General features: G+C 61.1%; 2 protein-coding genes across 10 annotated transcripts in view; one reads left to right on the top strand and one right to left on the bottom strand.

Annotated features, from left to right (window-relative positions):
* LMNA (lamin A/C) overlaps positions 1 to 1,698 on the top strand; it is a 17,450-nt gene extending 15,752 nt beyond the window's left edge. Inside the window, exons 11-12 of the mRNA XM_047839615.1 lie at positions 224 to 493; positions 780 to 1,698. Of these exons, the coding sequence (XP_047695571.1) occupies positions 224 to 493; positions 780 to 806 (297 nt within the window). The 3' untranslated portion in view covers positions 807 to 1,698. The remainder of the gene's footprint in view (positions 1 to 223; positions 494 to 779) is intronic.
* LOC125154942 (proline-rich extensin-like protein EPR1) overlaps positions 1,379 to 12,619 on the bottom strand; it is a 13,882-nt gene continuing 2,641 nt past the window's right edge. For 3 of the 9 annotated variants that reach the window (XM_047839618.1, XM_047839617.1, XM_047839619.1), the window contains exons 2-5: positions 10,118 to 12,442; positions 8,536 to 8,591; positions 8,192 to 8,335; positions 4,538 to 7,700 (exon numbers count right to left, since the gene is read on the bottom strand). In XM_047839618.1, the coding sequence (XP_047695574.1) occupies positions 7,514 to 7,700; positions 8,192 to 8,335; positions 8,536 to 8,591; positions 10,118 to 11,104 (1,374 nt within the window). In that variant the 5' untranslated portion in view covers positions 11,105 to 12,442 and the 3' untranslated portion in view covers positions 4,538 to 7,513. Of the gene's footprint in view, positions 3,790 to 4,116; positions 4,159 to 4,537; positions 8,119 to 8,191; positions 8,336 to 8,535; positions 8,592 to 10,117; positions 12,443 to 12,619 lie in introns of those variants that run through there. The other 6 variants (XR_007147992.1, XR_007147993.1, XR_007147991.1 and 3 more) reach the window with 6 other exon arrangements.

Here is a 12,619-nt window from a genome sequence, read left to right as displayed (position 1 = left end):
AACCCCAGTTCCCTGTCCCCACGTCTTCCTGACCCCGTCTCTGCCTTTCCATGCCTTGCCCTCCTCCCAGCCGGGCCCTGCTCCGGGGCGGGGGGCCCTGAGCACAGAACCCGCCTTCCTGCCTGGTGGCGGTGCCGCAGGAGCGCAGAGCCGGGTGCCGGGTGCCGGGCCTGAGCGCTGTCCCAGACCCGCCCTCCCGCCTGAGCCTTGTCTTCCTCCTCAGGGCTCCCACTGCAGCAGCTCGGGGGACCCCGCCGAGTACAACCTGCGCTCACGCACCGTGCTGTGCGGGACGTGCGGGCAGCCTGCGGACAAGGCTTCCGCCAGCGGCTCGGGAGCCCAGGTGGGCGGAACCATCTCCTCTGGCTCTTCCGCCTCCAGTGTCACGGTCACCCGAAGCTACCGCAGTGTGGGGGGCAGTGGGGGGAGCGGCTTCGGGGACAGCCTGGTCACCCGCTCCTACCTCCTGGGCAGCTCCAGCCCTCGAACCCAGGTGAGTTCGTCCCTTCGCCTCCACCCCTGCGAACAGAGGACCCTGGTCCTTGAGGGTTAAGACGAGGGGGCCCTGTCGGGGGGGAGGCCTTCTCTTCCGCAGCCCGGGGGAGCGGGAGCCTCCTCCCCTCAGCCCCAGATCCTAGACAGTCGGCTCCTGCGTCCTGCCCCTCCCGTCTGAGCCCCAGACTGGAGGGCGGGGGCGGGGCCAGGGGCACCGGGAGGGCTTCCGGGGGAGTCCCCCCCACACCATGGCTCACGCCCGTCCCCTCTCTCTTCTCTCTCAGAGCCCCCAGAACTGCAGCATCATGTAATCTGGGACCTGCCAGGCCCGGGTGAGGGTGGAGACCTCCTGAGTCCTCCTCACCTCATGGCCACCCCCTGCCCTGCACCTCAGGGGAGGGGGCTTGAAGCCAAAGAAAATACCCCTTTGGTTTTGTCTTCTATGTTTCGTTTTTTTCTAAGAGAACTTATTTTCTACAGTGGTTTTATACTGAAGGAGAGACACAAGCAAAAAAAAAAAAAAAAAAAAAAAAGCTCTATCTCCACCCCCGTCCTTTCCCTGCTTCCGGGAAACTCACATCTGCCTTAAAACCAAAGAGGGCTTCCTCCAGAAGCCGAGGGAAAGGGATGCTTTTTACAGAGCCTAGTTTCTGCTTCTGTGCCCTGCTGCTGCCCCCACCCCGGGGACCCCACGAACATGGTGCCTGCAAGGCGGGTGTGGAGCCTTCTGGGCCGGCCTCCAAGGGAGAGGGGGCCGAGCCGGGCCCCTCGGCCAGCCCCCGTCAGTCCACTACACCTGGCTGAGGCTCCTTGCCCGCCCCGTCCCAGTCCCACCCCTGCCCCAGCCCCGGGGGCGACTCATTCTGCCAGGTACCAGCCGCACTTGCTTTTTCTGTATTTTATTTAGACAAGAGATGGGAATGAGGTGGGAAAGAGGGGAAGGAAGGTTCTTTGAGCCTGCCTCACCTGGAAGCCAGAAGGGAGGGCTCTGCCCTGTTACTGGAGGTCAAGGTCAAGTGGGTGCAGGGAGAGGGGAGGGTTCGAGGAAGGGTGGGAGCCTGCTGTGGCCCCACCCGGGAGGAGGAAGGTGACAAGCGGTGGAGGGTGTGCGTCTGTGGGTTTGCAAACACTAAAGAGCCCCTTGCCCCCCCTTTCCCATCTGCACCCTTCTCTCTCCCCAAATCAATACACTAGTTGTTTCTATCCCTGGCTGCTGTGGTATCTGTCTCTGTTGATGGGCGTCACCGAGAGTTTGGAGGGGCAGACACACACGCACACACACGTCGCGTGGTCACCCACATCCTCGTGCTCGGGACCGTCCAGCCTCACCCCTGCTCTGGGGGACGCGAGCTGAAGCCCTCAGAGCTTCGGATCCATACCTGGGTCCTCCGGTGCCTGGTGGGGAGAGGCTTTGGCATCAGCAGGGCCCTGTCCCCAAGGACAGAGGGGTAGAGCCTGATGGAGGGCCCCGCCTTCCTAACCTCCTTCATCCGGTCAGCACCCACCTGGGAGCCTTCTGTCTGCCAGGCCCCGAGCTGCCTCGGGACCTGGGGCAAGGACAAACGGGGGAGGGTGTAGGAGAGAGTGAGGGCAGCAGGACAGCATCGGGTCTGACTTTGCAAGCCAGCAGCTGAGGTCCCTTTGTGCTCAGCTTGGGGGCAGGGAGACAAACAGGACCGCACACTCTGCGTCCTCGGAGAAACTCCACCCCAGCCGATGTCCCAGCACGTGCGTGCGGCTGCAGACGAGGGGACTGTTCGGGGGAGCAGGAGCCTCGGAGGGGGAGATGACTTTATAAGCCAGGAGCCAGGGGTCTGGGGCGAGGGGAGGGCCCCACACGGGGAACAGGAGCCACGGAGAGCAACCGCTCCCCTGGCCCTTTCTAGATCCCGAAGCATCTCTGCCCTACTTCATTTGACCCCCCCGTAGTCTTGAGAGGGATCATCCCCTCTGCCCCTGGAAAGGGGGGCTCTAAGTGAACTGCCACACGGCCAGTAGGCGCCCCTGCTCCTGTGACATCACTCTCCCCTCTGAAGGGAAAGCAGAGATGTTAAAGTATATGTTCCCTGGGGCGAAGGAGCTGGGCCGCAGTGACAAGTCAGTGAGAAAAAGAGCAAGGTCTGGGATGATGGGGGACATTCTCGAAAAAGTGTTAAGGGGGCTGCGGCCAGGTGCCCCTGGAAGAGGGATGCTGAGAGGGAGGGGTGTGAGCTTGAGGAAAGGGTCCCTGCCGGAGGTGGGCAGCTTCCGAGAAGGAAACCCCCTCCGGGCCCCCCCCCCCCCTTCCGGCGATGGAGCCCACGGGCCGCGGGCCGACGGGTTTGGGCCCCTGGGCGGCGGCAGAGGGGTCCGTCCTGTGCACTCCCCGGGCCGGGCACCCGAGGGCGCCAGAGCGCCGGCCGGACTGTGGCTGCGGGCGCGGCCCCGGGGACCCAGGCGACGGCGCGGGGGACTCGGGCCCAGGTGCCTCGGCTCCCACGCCTGTCACCGCGCCGTGACGCAGCCCCGCGCATGTGGCAGGCCAAAGAGATTAATTTTTAAAACGTGGGGTTTTTTTGGCATCACGTAGTGATAGTCTGCGGTAAAACTGAAAACGCAGGTAAGTAGAAAGAAGGGGAGAAAGTCATCCCTTTGCAGTCACCCCGAGACAGCCACTGACGGGTTTCTTCGCAGACGTCGTCCCCGAACACATGCTTTACACAGTTAAGATCTCACTGCGGCTTAAATTTTGATTCTGCTTTTCAGTTCACGTGCGTGAGCCCTTTCCCAGGTTCTTTCTAAGTTTATACACATGATTTTTAAATAACATGGATTCTTTCTCCACTGGCTCATGTAAGTGATACTTGGTCGTCCCAGAGTGGGGAGAAAAGGGGAGAGAGGCCCACCCTCCTTATCGGCACTTTCACTACTGCCCCACGGCCACCGTCAACAGTTGCGGGGGGAGGCCTCCCACCGTTCTGTGCAGTTTCGATTTTCAAATACGTCCGTACGTCTGCCATGTTCCGCGGCTCGTCGCAAATAACGTTTCCTGGGACAGACATCTGCCCAGGCATCTCTGGGCATTTCCACGAAGTCAACTCCAGGAACAGGACTGGCTGCGTCAGGGCTGTGTGCGTCGCAAAAGCTGTTGACGATGTTGCCAACCACCTTCCAGAGAAACTGGACTTCCTGTCCTGACCCGCTGCTGAGCTCGCTTCTCCGCGAGTGGCTCCTGACCACCAAGCTTTTGCTGGTTTTAATCGTTGCCAACTTGATAGGAAAGTGATCACACGTCATTGTTTCCCAACTGCGTTTCTTTGAAAAGAAATTGAAATCAGGGGCGCCCGGGGGGCTCAGTCGGTTGAGCGTCCGACTTCAGCTCAGGTCACGGTCTCGCGGTCCGTGGGTTCGAGCCCCGCGTCGGGCTCTGTGCGGACAGCTCGGAGCCTGGAGCCTGCTTCGGATTCTGCGTCTCCCTCTCTCTCTCTCTCAAAAATAAATAAAACATCAGGGTGCCCGGGTGGCTCAGTCGGTTGAGCGTCCGACTTCAGCTCAGGTCACGGTCTCACGGTTCGTGAGTTCGAGCCCCGCGTCGGGCTCTGTGCGGACAGCTCGGAGCCTGGAGCCTGCTTCGGATTCTGCGTCTCCCTCTCTCTCTGCTCCTGTCCCGCTCGCATTCTGTCTCTCTCTCAAAAATGAATAAACAGTAAAAAATATGCTTTTTGAAAAAGAAGTTGAGATTATTTTTTCATTCGTGTACAATGGTTATTTGCATTTCTCCTGGTGCGAATAAGGTTTCTATCCTTTGCTCATTTTTTTTTGGGAAGATTATCTTTTTCATATTGGTTCTTAAGATTAGGGGAGAAAGCCCTCTTGACTTTATCTATAGGTATTAAACCATATTTTTTGCAAATATCTTATAAAGGATGTTTATCATATAGAAATACTTAAAAATGGGGGCGCCTGGGTGGCGCAGTCGGTTAAGCGTCCAACTTCAGCCAGGTCATGATCTCGCGGTCCGTGAGTTCGAGCCCCACATCGGGCTCTGGGCTGATGGCTCAGAGCCTGGAGCCTGTTTCCGATTCTGTGTCTCCCTCTCTCTCTCTGCCCCTCCCCCGTTCATGCTCTGTCTCTCTCTCTGTCCCAGAAAGAAAAAAAAAAGAAAGAAATACTTAAAAATGGCTAAGTGTATATGTAACACCTCATTTCATAATCGTCTCTGGGTATTTGAATTTGTTCTCACTTCTGTGATTATAAATAATGGGGCAGAGAATACCTTTTAAGGATTCCAGGTAATTTCTTACGGTGGAGTTTGGGTGGTTCCCCTGCTGACTAGGCCGACTTTAAAGTCATGACCACACATCCCTAGCGTGGCCCCCTGCCCCTCCTGTCCCTAGCCCCGTCTCTCCCTTTCTCCAGATGACCACATCACACCTCCTCCTGTCTCTTCAGATTGCCCTCCTCACGCTCAGCTGCCGACCCGTTTCTGGCTTCATTCCAGAGACACTGATGTCGCTGGCGTCCATGGGCCCTGCACGTGGCTGGCCCACTGGTCCCTGCTCCGTCCTCACCTTCCTTGACCTTGCTGGTCACGGACGATGACTCTGGTCCCTCTCAGCCCACACTACTGGGTCTTCCTCTTCTCCCCCACCTCTGACAGACCGAGTGCCCGGACCCGACCCCTCTCTGTCTACACTGGGGCCTGGAGACATCTCCTCCAGGCTCACGGCCTTCGACACCATCCACACACTGCTGACTCCCAGGTTGACACCATCAACTCATTCCTTTGCCCTGAACCCCAAACCTGATGCTTGTCCAAGCTGCCATGTCCGGAGCGGATAGCCTGACTGCCACCCACCCCCGACCTGCTCTGCCTGTCGTCTTCCCCGGGGCACCTGCTGACCGTCCTTCTCCCCAGCTGCTCAGGCTGGAGTCCACCCGTAACTCCTCAAGCCCTCTCGAGCCCCACACTCAGTCCATCGGCACGTTCCGTCACCTCCGTCTTTAGTGTGGATCTGGAATCCAGTTCATTCTACGCACCCCCCCCCCCCCCCGCCTCCGCCTCTAGTCGGGACTGTGGCAGTCCCTCCTGGCTGGTCTCCTGCCCCCGCCCCCCACGCGTTGCTCTCCACACAGGGGCAGAGTGACCCTTTATTGCTCCGGCCACTCCTCTGCTCAAAACTCTCCAGAGCCTTCCCAAAGCAGTGAGAGGCCAGACAGCAGGCACGAACGCCGTGTGAAGCCCTGCGTGACAACCTGGGGGACAGCGCGTCCCTCACCAGCCCCTCAGGCCGCACTGACCGCCTTGGTGTTCCTGGAACCCCCCAAGTGCCTGCCCGCCTTGAGTGCTTCCCCAGCCTGGACCACTTTTCCCATCAAATACTGCGCGCCTGTCCCTGCACTTAGCACCACCGGACATATCTCATTTCTGTATCTCCTCATGTTCCGTCCTCCACCCCGGACAGGCGTTTTCATGTTTTATTCACGCTGACCCCCCCAGCACCTAGCGCAGGGCCTGACCCCAGAGCAGGTACTTGGTCAGTACCCGTAAGTGCAGGAATGGGACCGCTCAGTGTGAGCACTTCCTGCAGAGCCACTGCTGGGCGGGCAGGGGTGGGTTGGGGGCTAGTCCTCGCTTTGGGTGAAGCACCCCGAAGCCAGCAAGGAGACAGGGTCGGCCACAAAGTCACCCAGCTTGCTGGTGGTGGGGCGCGGGGCTCCTGACTCCCACAAAACACGGTGGCAACTCAGAACACTGTGGGGACGCCAGAGGGCTTTCTGGATGAAGGGGTTCTTTTGGGGGGGGCAGGGAAGGACAGGAAGAGTTTTATGGGGGCGGGGGACCTGGCTGGCTCAGAGGAGCCTGCGACCCTTGATCTCGGGGTCGTGAGTTCGAGCCCCACGTTGGGTGTAGAGATGACTTTCAGAATATTCTATCAGGTAGAAATGGAAGGAAACCCGCTGCAGGTCGCAGACTTAGCATTCCCTGAAGCTGGGGGAAAGGCGGGGCCCAGGAGCACTGGGGCAGAGCCTTCCCACACTCCAGAGACTGAAATTCATGCTGTGGACGCTGGGGGGCCAGGGCTGAAAACTGGCTGCTGTCTCTCCGTCTCCATTTCTGTCTCCCTCTGCTGAACGTTTCTCTGGCTGCCCGGCCCCTCCGTGGCCACAAGTAACCCACCAAGTCATTTGCTTTTTCGCTGTCCCCGCCCTAACAAGCCACAGGCTAGGACCCTGCATCCTCAGCTCCCTCGGAGCCCCTCATCCCACAGCCAGAGGGGGAGACGGGCAAGACTTGGAGGGGGATTGGGAGGGGAGGGTGCCTCCTGTCCCCGGCCCCCTGCAGTGACCTTGAGGTGCTGGCCTCCCCTTCCCCTCCCCCCACCCCGCCCCGCCTCTGGGGCCAGGCCTCAGGCCCTTACAATCCTTGGGCCAGATCTCCGCGCTTAGTACCAGTCCGTGCCAGCTGGCAGCTCTCACCGGAGACTGAGGTGGCACGAATATGGGGGAGGGGGAGGAAGTGGGCAGGGGCCCAAGGGGAATAGGGGCCAGGATCCGAGGGGGTGGCAGTCAGAAGCTGGGTGGCCACCGTGGGGGTCACGTGGGATGAGGGAACGGCTAGACTGAGGAGTTGGAGGGCTTCCGGGCCCTGGAGGGGGTGTCAGCACCCCCCTTCTGGCCCTCCTGCCCCTGACAGGTCTAATCCTCTCCCTGCCACCCACTTTCCTCTACACCCACCCCCTGAAGCTGTCCCTAGCTAATTCGTCTTGGTTCCTTTAAGAGCTGCCTGGGAACTGGGGCACTGGAGGGGGCTGGCGGGGGGGGGGCCCCTACCCCCTCCCCCTGCCAAGCCCGCCTCTGCTCCGCCCCCTGCCCTGGCCGGACTCTGCTGGAAGTCTTGGACGCCTGGGTTAGGGTCTCCACTGCTGGGCTGGGGGTAAGGCTGGGAAGTGGTGGGGAAGGGGGACCGTGGTCCCCGGGGGAGGGGGAGGGGAGGGGGGATGCCAGTTTCCTCATACCCCAGGTGTCTGTGCCAATTTCAGTGGACAACACAGGGGGTCCTTCTGGGTGGTCCTCGGCCTCGGACTGGGGGAAGGGCAGGTCCGGGGGTCTGGAGGGGCAGGGACCACGGGGCAGGGCGCCTGCGGCTCCTCACCCTCCACTCCCCTGTTTTGTCTTCCTGGGACTCTCCTTTGATCAACTCCATCAGCCACTCGCTGCCCTTCCTGCGATTAAAGACGTGGGGCCCTGACAGGTGGGGAAACTGAGGCCAGGCCAGCCACAGGAAAGGGAGGTGTTTGAGCAGGTGCAGGGGAAGTGGAGATCAGGCTGCAGAAAGCCTCTCCCTCCTCCCCCACCCGGAACAAGAAGATACGGGGCACTGGGTGTCCAGCTCGACCCCGGCACATTTCTAGCCGCAGCCACAGCCGCTGCCCGAGACTGGGTCCCTGCTGCCTCCCAGGACGTCTGGGCTCCTTCCTGGAAGCCCTGATTCCATACATCGAGGCTGGGAGAGGCTCCCCGAAGCTCACCCGGGTAACCCTGGATGCGGCCGAAGCTTGCAGGCTCCCTCCACCTTGCTCCCTTGGAGTATTTCAGAGATGTGGCCCTTACAGTTCCGTTCAGAGACTGCACCCAATTCCCCTGGAAGGAGGGAAGGAGAGGGGAAGGACCCAGGACACTCCCCGGCGGGCGGGAAGTCCTGCTACAGTCTTACCTTCTTCCTTCCTGTTCCACCGCCAGCCCAGTTCCCTCTGGGCCCGGCCACCCGGATTTCCAATCGGTTCTTCGCCTGCTACCACGGCCCCGTCCAGGGGGAGAGGAGCCTGCGGGCGCCCTCCGAAGCCCCGAGGCCTGGGTGCTGTCGGCAGTGAAGAGATGGTGGCGGTGGGGGTGGTGACAGAGCTCCGCTCAGAGCCCACTTCTGCTTTTGGCCCCGGCCTTGCCCTCGCCACCCCACTCCAGACGGAAACGCTCACCCGCCACCCCTACCCAGACCTGAAAGGGAACCGGGCTTGGCCTCTGAACCCCTGAGCCTGGGGCTGGTCCCAGCACACTTACTTCCTTCTTAAAAATACTATGACGTCTCGAAATGAGCTGAGCTGCTCCCAGGTAGGCTGGAATCAGAGAGGACAAGCAAGCTGCCCAGGGTCACACCGCAAGTTACAGGCAGCCGTGCCTGGGACCCAGGCCTTCTGCGCCCTGGCCCCGGGCCATCTGTTTCCCAGTCTTCCCACAGGCCGAGAGAGGGGCCAACCCTGAAGGGGCTTTTCCACCTCCTCCTGTTAGCAGTGAGAAAGCTGAGGTCCAGCGGGGACAGGAGGGTGCTCTGCCGAGTAGGTGCTCAGGGTCGGGGCTGGGAGAGGACACAAGCCCAGCTTCAACACTGCCCCCAGAGCCCCTGCTTGCTCCTTCATAGCTGGGGAACAATAATAGCTCAGCCTGTCTCTGTTTTATCCCTATCTGGCCTCGACCTTTGGAAAGTCCCTTCTGAAGTCTGCCCTCATCCTTCCTCTCAGAGCATAAGACTTCTCCTAACAGGTCTCAGGGGGTTGGCCAAAGAAGGCTTCTGTCACAGTGGCTTGGGAAGAAATGGCAGAACCTGAACCCGGAAGCCAGGATAGTGAGGATGGAAGAGGGCCTCTTAGCCCGCTTGACGGAGCCCCTGTCCCTCGGCCTGTTTGCACAGATCTCTGTATGTGCACTCGCCTCCTCCTTGGCAAACTCAGTTTGCACGGGGTCTGGCCAGCTGGCATCCAGTTATGACCCCCTGTCCCCGTGCATATACACAGTTCCCAGGGAAGAGGGAAACCCTGAGAAATTCACCATAAAAGAGAATTGGCCCCACGTGACCCCTGAACCCAGCTAGGGGACATCTACGAGGTGGTGCCTGCCTGACAGGGGGAGAGGGAGCTGAGCAAGGACCCCCAGGGGCTCCCCCCATATCTGGAGTCCCACCTCCCCCACACTGTGGATCCACGAGCAGCAGAAGGTGGGGCGCAGGGGGACACGGGTAGGAGGAGGAAGAATATGGGGAGATTCTAGTCCCTCCCACTTAGAGATGCGGTCGCCATGGTGACTGAGGACCAGTGAGGCGGGATGGGGTTGGGGATGGGGGGCGGGGGTGTGGCACGGACGAAGGCACTGGGAGACAGGAACTGCCTGGCATTCCAGGGGGAGGGAAGCTCGGTGCATCCCCAAGCTCCAGGTAAGGGAGCCGGAGGGCTGAAGGGGGGGGGGGGGCGGGCCATTGTCTGGTGCTGGCTCTGCCTTGAGAAGGGGGCAGAGAGAGGGGTCGGGCCATTGTGTGCGGCAGTCAGCTCAGCCTTCCAGCTCAGATCCAGGAGGCCTAGGAGGCCCTGGGGAAAGGGTTGGGGGGTTTGGGCTTGGCGGGTGGTGAGAATGCTGAGAGACAGTGTGGGTGGGAAGAGGTGCGGGGATGCCGGGGGAGTAGAGGCTAAGGAAGCGCCTCACACACAGTAGGCACCTAAATATAAGTTGATTGGATCATAAAAACAGGGCAAGACGGTGCAGGGCAGGTAGGGCTGAGGAAGGCGAGCCAGGAAGCAGATGTACCCCAGGACTGCGCTCTTCTAGGGCTACCCCTGAGGCTGGGAGGGAGAGGGGGTAAGGGGAGCTAGACCTGGTCATTGATGAAGCCCGGAGTGGCTTTTCTCCCAGCTCCTGGAGCCCCTTCCAGTGAGGTATCCATGTTACCAGGAGCCCCAAAGGGACAGAGTTCCCCAGAGTTCTGTGGGTGAGCACAGGGTAGGGGCAGAGAGGGGTGAGCACAGGGTAGGGTGTGTGTGTGGAGTGAACACAGGGTAGGGATGAAGGGAGGTGAGCATGGTGTAGGGGTGCAGGTGGGAGAGCACAGGGTAGGGGTGGAGGGGTGTGAGCATGGGGTAGGGGTGGAGAGGGGTGAGCATGGGGTAGGGTGCAGGTGGGGTGAGCATAGGGTAGGATGCAGGGCGGATGAGCATAAGGTAGGGGTGCAGGGGAGTGAGCATGGGGTAGGGGTGGAGGGGGGATGAGCATGGGGTAGAGTTAGGGGGGGATGAGCATAGGGTAGGGGGTGGGGGGTGAGCATAGGGTAGAGGGCAGAGGAGTGAGCATGGAGTAGGGGTGGAGGGGGGATGAGCATAGGGTAGGGATGCAGGGGAGTGAACGTAGGGTAGGGGTGGAGGTGGGTGAGTGCAGGGTAGGGGTGCAGGTGGGGAGAGCACAGAGTAGGGGTGCAGGGAAGTGAGCATGGGGTAGGGGTGGAGAGAGGTGAGCATAGGGTAGGGTTCAGGGGGAGTGAGTACAGGGTAGGGGTACGGGGGGTGAGCATAGGGTAGGGTGCAGGGGGGTGATTACAGGGTGTGGGTGGAGAGGGGATGAGCATGTGGTAGGGGTGGAGGGGGGATGAGCATAGGGTAGGGTGCAGGAGGGTGAGTATGGGGTAGGGGTGCAGGGGGGATGAGCATAGGGTAGGGTTCAGGGGGAGTGAGCATAGGGTAGGGGTAGAGGGGGGATGAGATGGGGTAGGGGTGCAGAGGGGATGAACATAGGGTAGTGTGCAGGTGGGATAAGCATAGGGTAGGGTGCAGGGGGTGAGTACAGGGTAGGGGTGCAAGGGAGTGAGCATGGGGTAGGGTCAGAGGGGGTGAGTACAGAGTAGGAGTGCAGGGGAGTGAGCATGGGGTAGGGTCAGAGGGGTGAGTACAGGGTAGGGGGCAGGGGAGTGAGCATGGGGCAAGGTCTTAGGGGGGTGAGTACATGGTAGGGGGCAGGGGGGTGAGTACAGGGTAGGGGGCAGGGGGTGAGCATAGGGTAGGGTAGGGGGGTGAGTACAGAGTATGGGTGCAGGGGAGTGAGCATGGGGTAGGGTCAGAGGGGTGAGTACAGGGTAGGGGGCAGGGGAGTGAGCATGGGGCAAGGTCTTAGGGGGGTGAGTACATGGTAGGGGGCACGGGGCGAGTACAGGGTAGGGGTGCAGGGTGGTGACCATAGGGTCGGGGGCAGGGGAGTGAGCATGGGGTAAGGTCTTAGGGGGGTGAGTACAGGGTAGGGGGCAGGGGGATGAGTACAGGGTAGGGGTGCAGGGGGGTGAGCATAGGGTAGGGGTAGGGGGGTGAGTACAGAGTAGGGGTGCAGGGGAGTGAGCATGGGGTAGGGTCAGAGGGGTGAGTACAGGGTAGGGGGCAGGGGAGTGAGCATGGGGCATGGTCTTAGGGGGGTGAGTACAGGGTAGGGGGCAGGGGGGTGAGTACAGGGTAGGGGGCAGGGGGTGAGCATAGGGTAGGGGTAGGGGGGTGAGTACAGATTAGGGGTGCAGGGGAGTGAGCATGGGGTAGGGTCAGAGGGGTGAGTACAGGGTAGGGGGCAGGGGAGTGAGCATGGGGCATGGTCTTAGGGGGGTGAGTACAGGGTAGGGCGCAGGGGGGTGAGTACAGAGTAGGGTGGAGAACGAGGTCGAGGTCGAGGACGATGTCCCATCTCCCCTCCCCCCTCCATTCCCCACAGCTACATCTCTACCAAAGGCCAGAAAGCCTGGCAGGAAGGGGCTACTATTCGATGTGGTCTAGGGGCCAGAGGGGAGGAGTCCCCAGAAGAGGTGGACCCTCAGCGGGTGACAGGGTGGAACTAGACATTGTTGTTTTGTGGGGGGGGAGGGTCCCCAGGCTGGGGAGAGAGGAGCTGGGGAGCCCCCACATCGGTGCCATGAAATGTCACAGCCCCTAAGGCTGGGCCCTGAACACCTGGCCCCTTCTCGCCACCGCCCCACCTGAACCCTGCAGACCCCAGCCCCCGCCAAGACACTTCCCTGCTGGCCTTGGCTTCTTGTGTGGACAATGAGGAAGGTCAGCTGAGGAGCCCTGGCGGCCACGAGCTTGCTTGATGCCGGGGCAGGACCTGCTCCATCACTTGCGGGCCTGGCTCAGAGAGAAGACGTGGGGTCCCGCGTTCAGCAGTGATCAGGCACCTTCAGGACGGCAGCAGGAGAGCACTAGGTCACGTGTGGGCCCTTCCGAATGGGGGGCCCCCGTGACTGCCCGGGTCATGTGCCCCTGAAGCCACCCTGGCCGTGGGCTCCCCAGCCGCACGGGGGTGATGGCCGTGTGACTTTGCCTCCGACTCCAGAGCCCCCCACGCAAGAGGG

The sequence above is a fragment of the Prionailurus viverrinus genome, chromosome F1 (assembly GCF_022837055.1).
Source record: "Prionailurus viverrinus isolate Anna chromosome F1, UM_Priviv_1.0, whole genome shotgun sequence".
NCBI lineage: Eukaryota > Metazoa > Chordata > Mammalia > Carnivora > Felidae > Prionailurus > Prionailurus viverrinus.
Note: the sequence above shows the minus strand (reverse complement) of the source record. Positions and strands in the feature narration are given on the sequence as shown.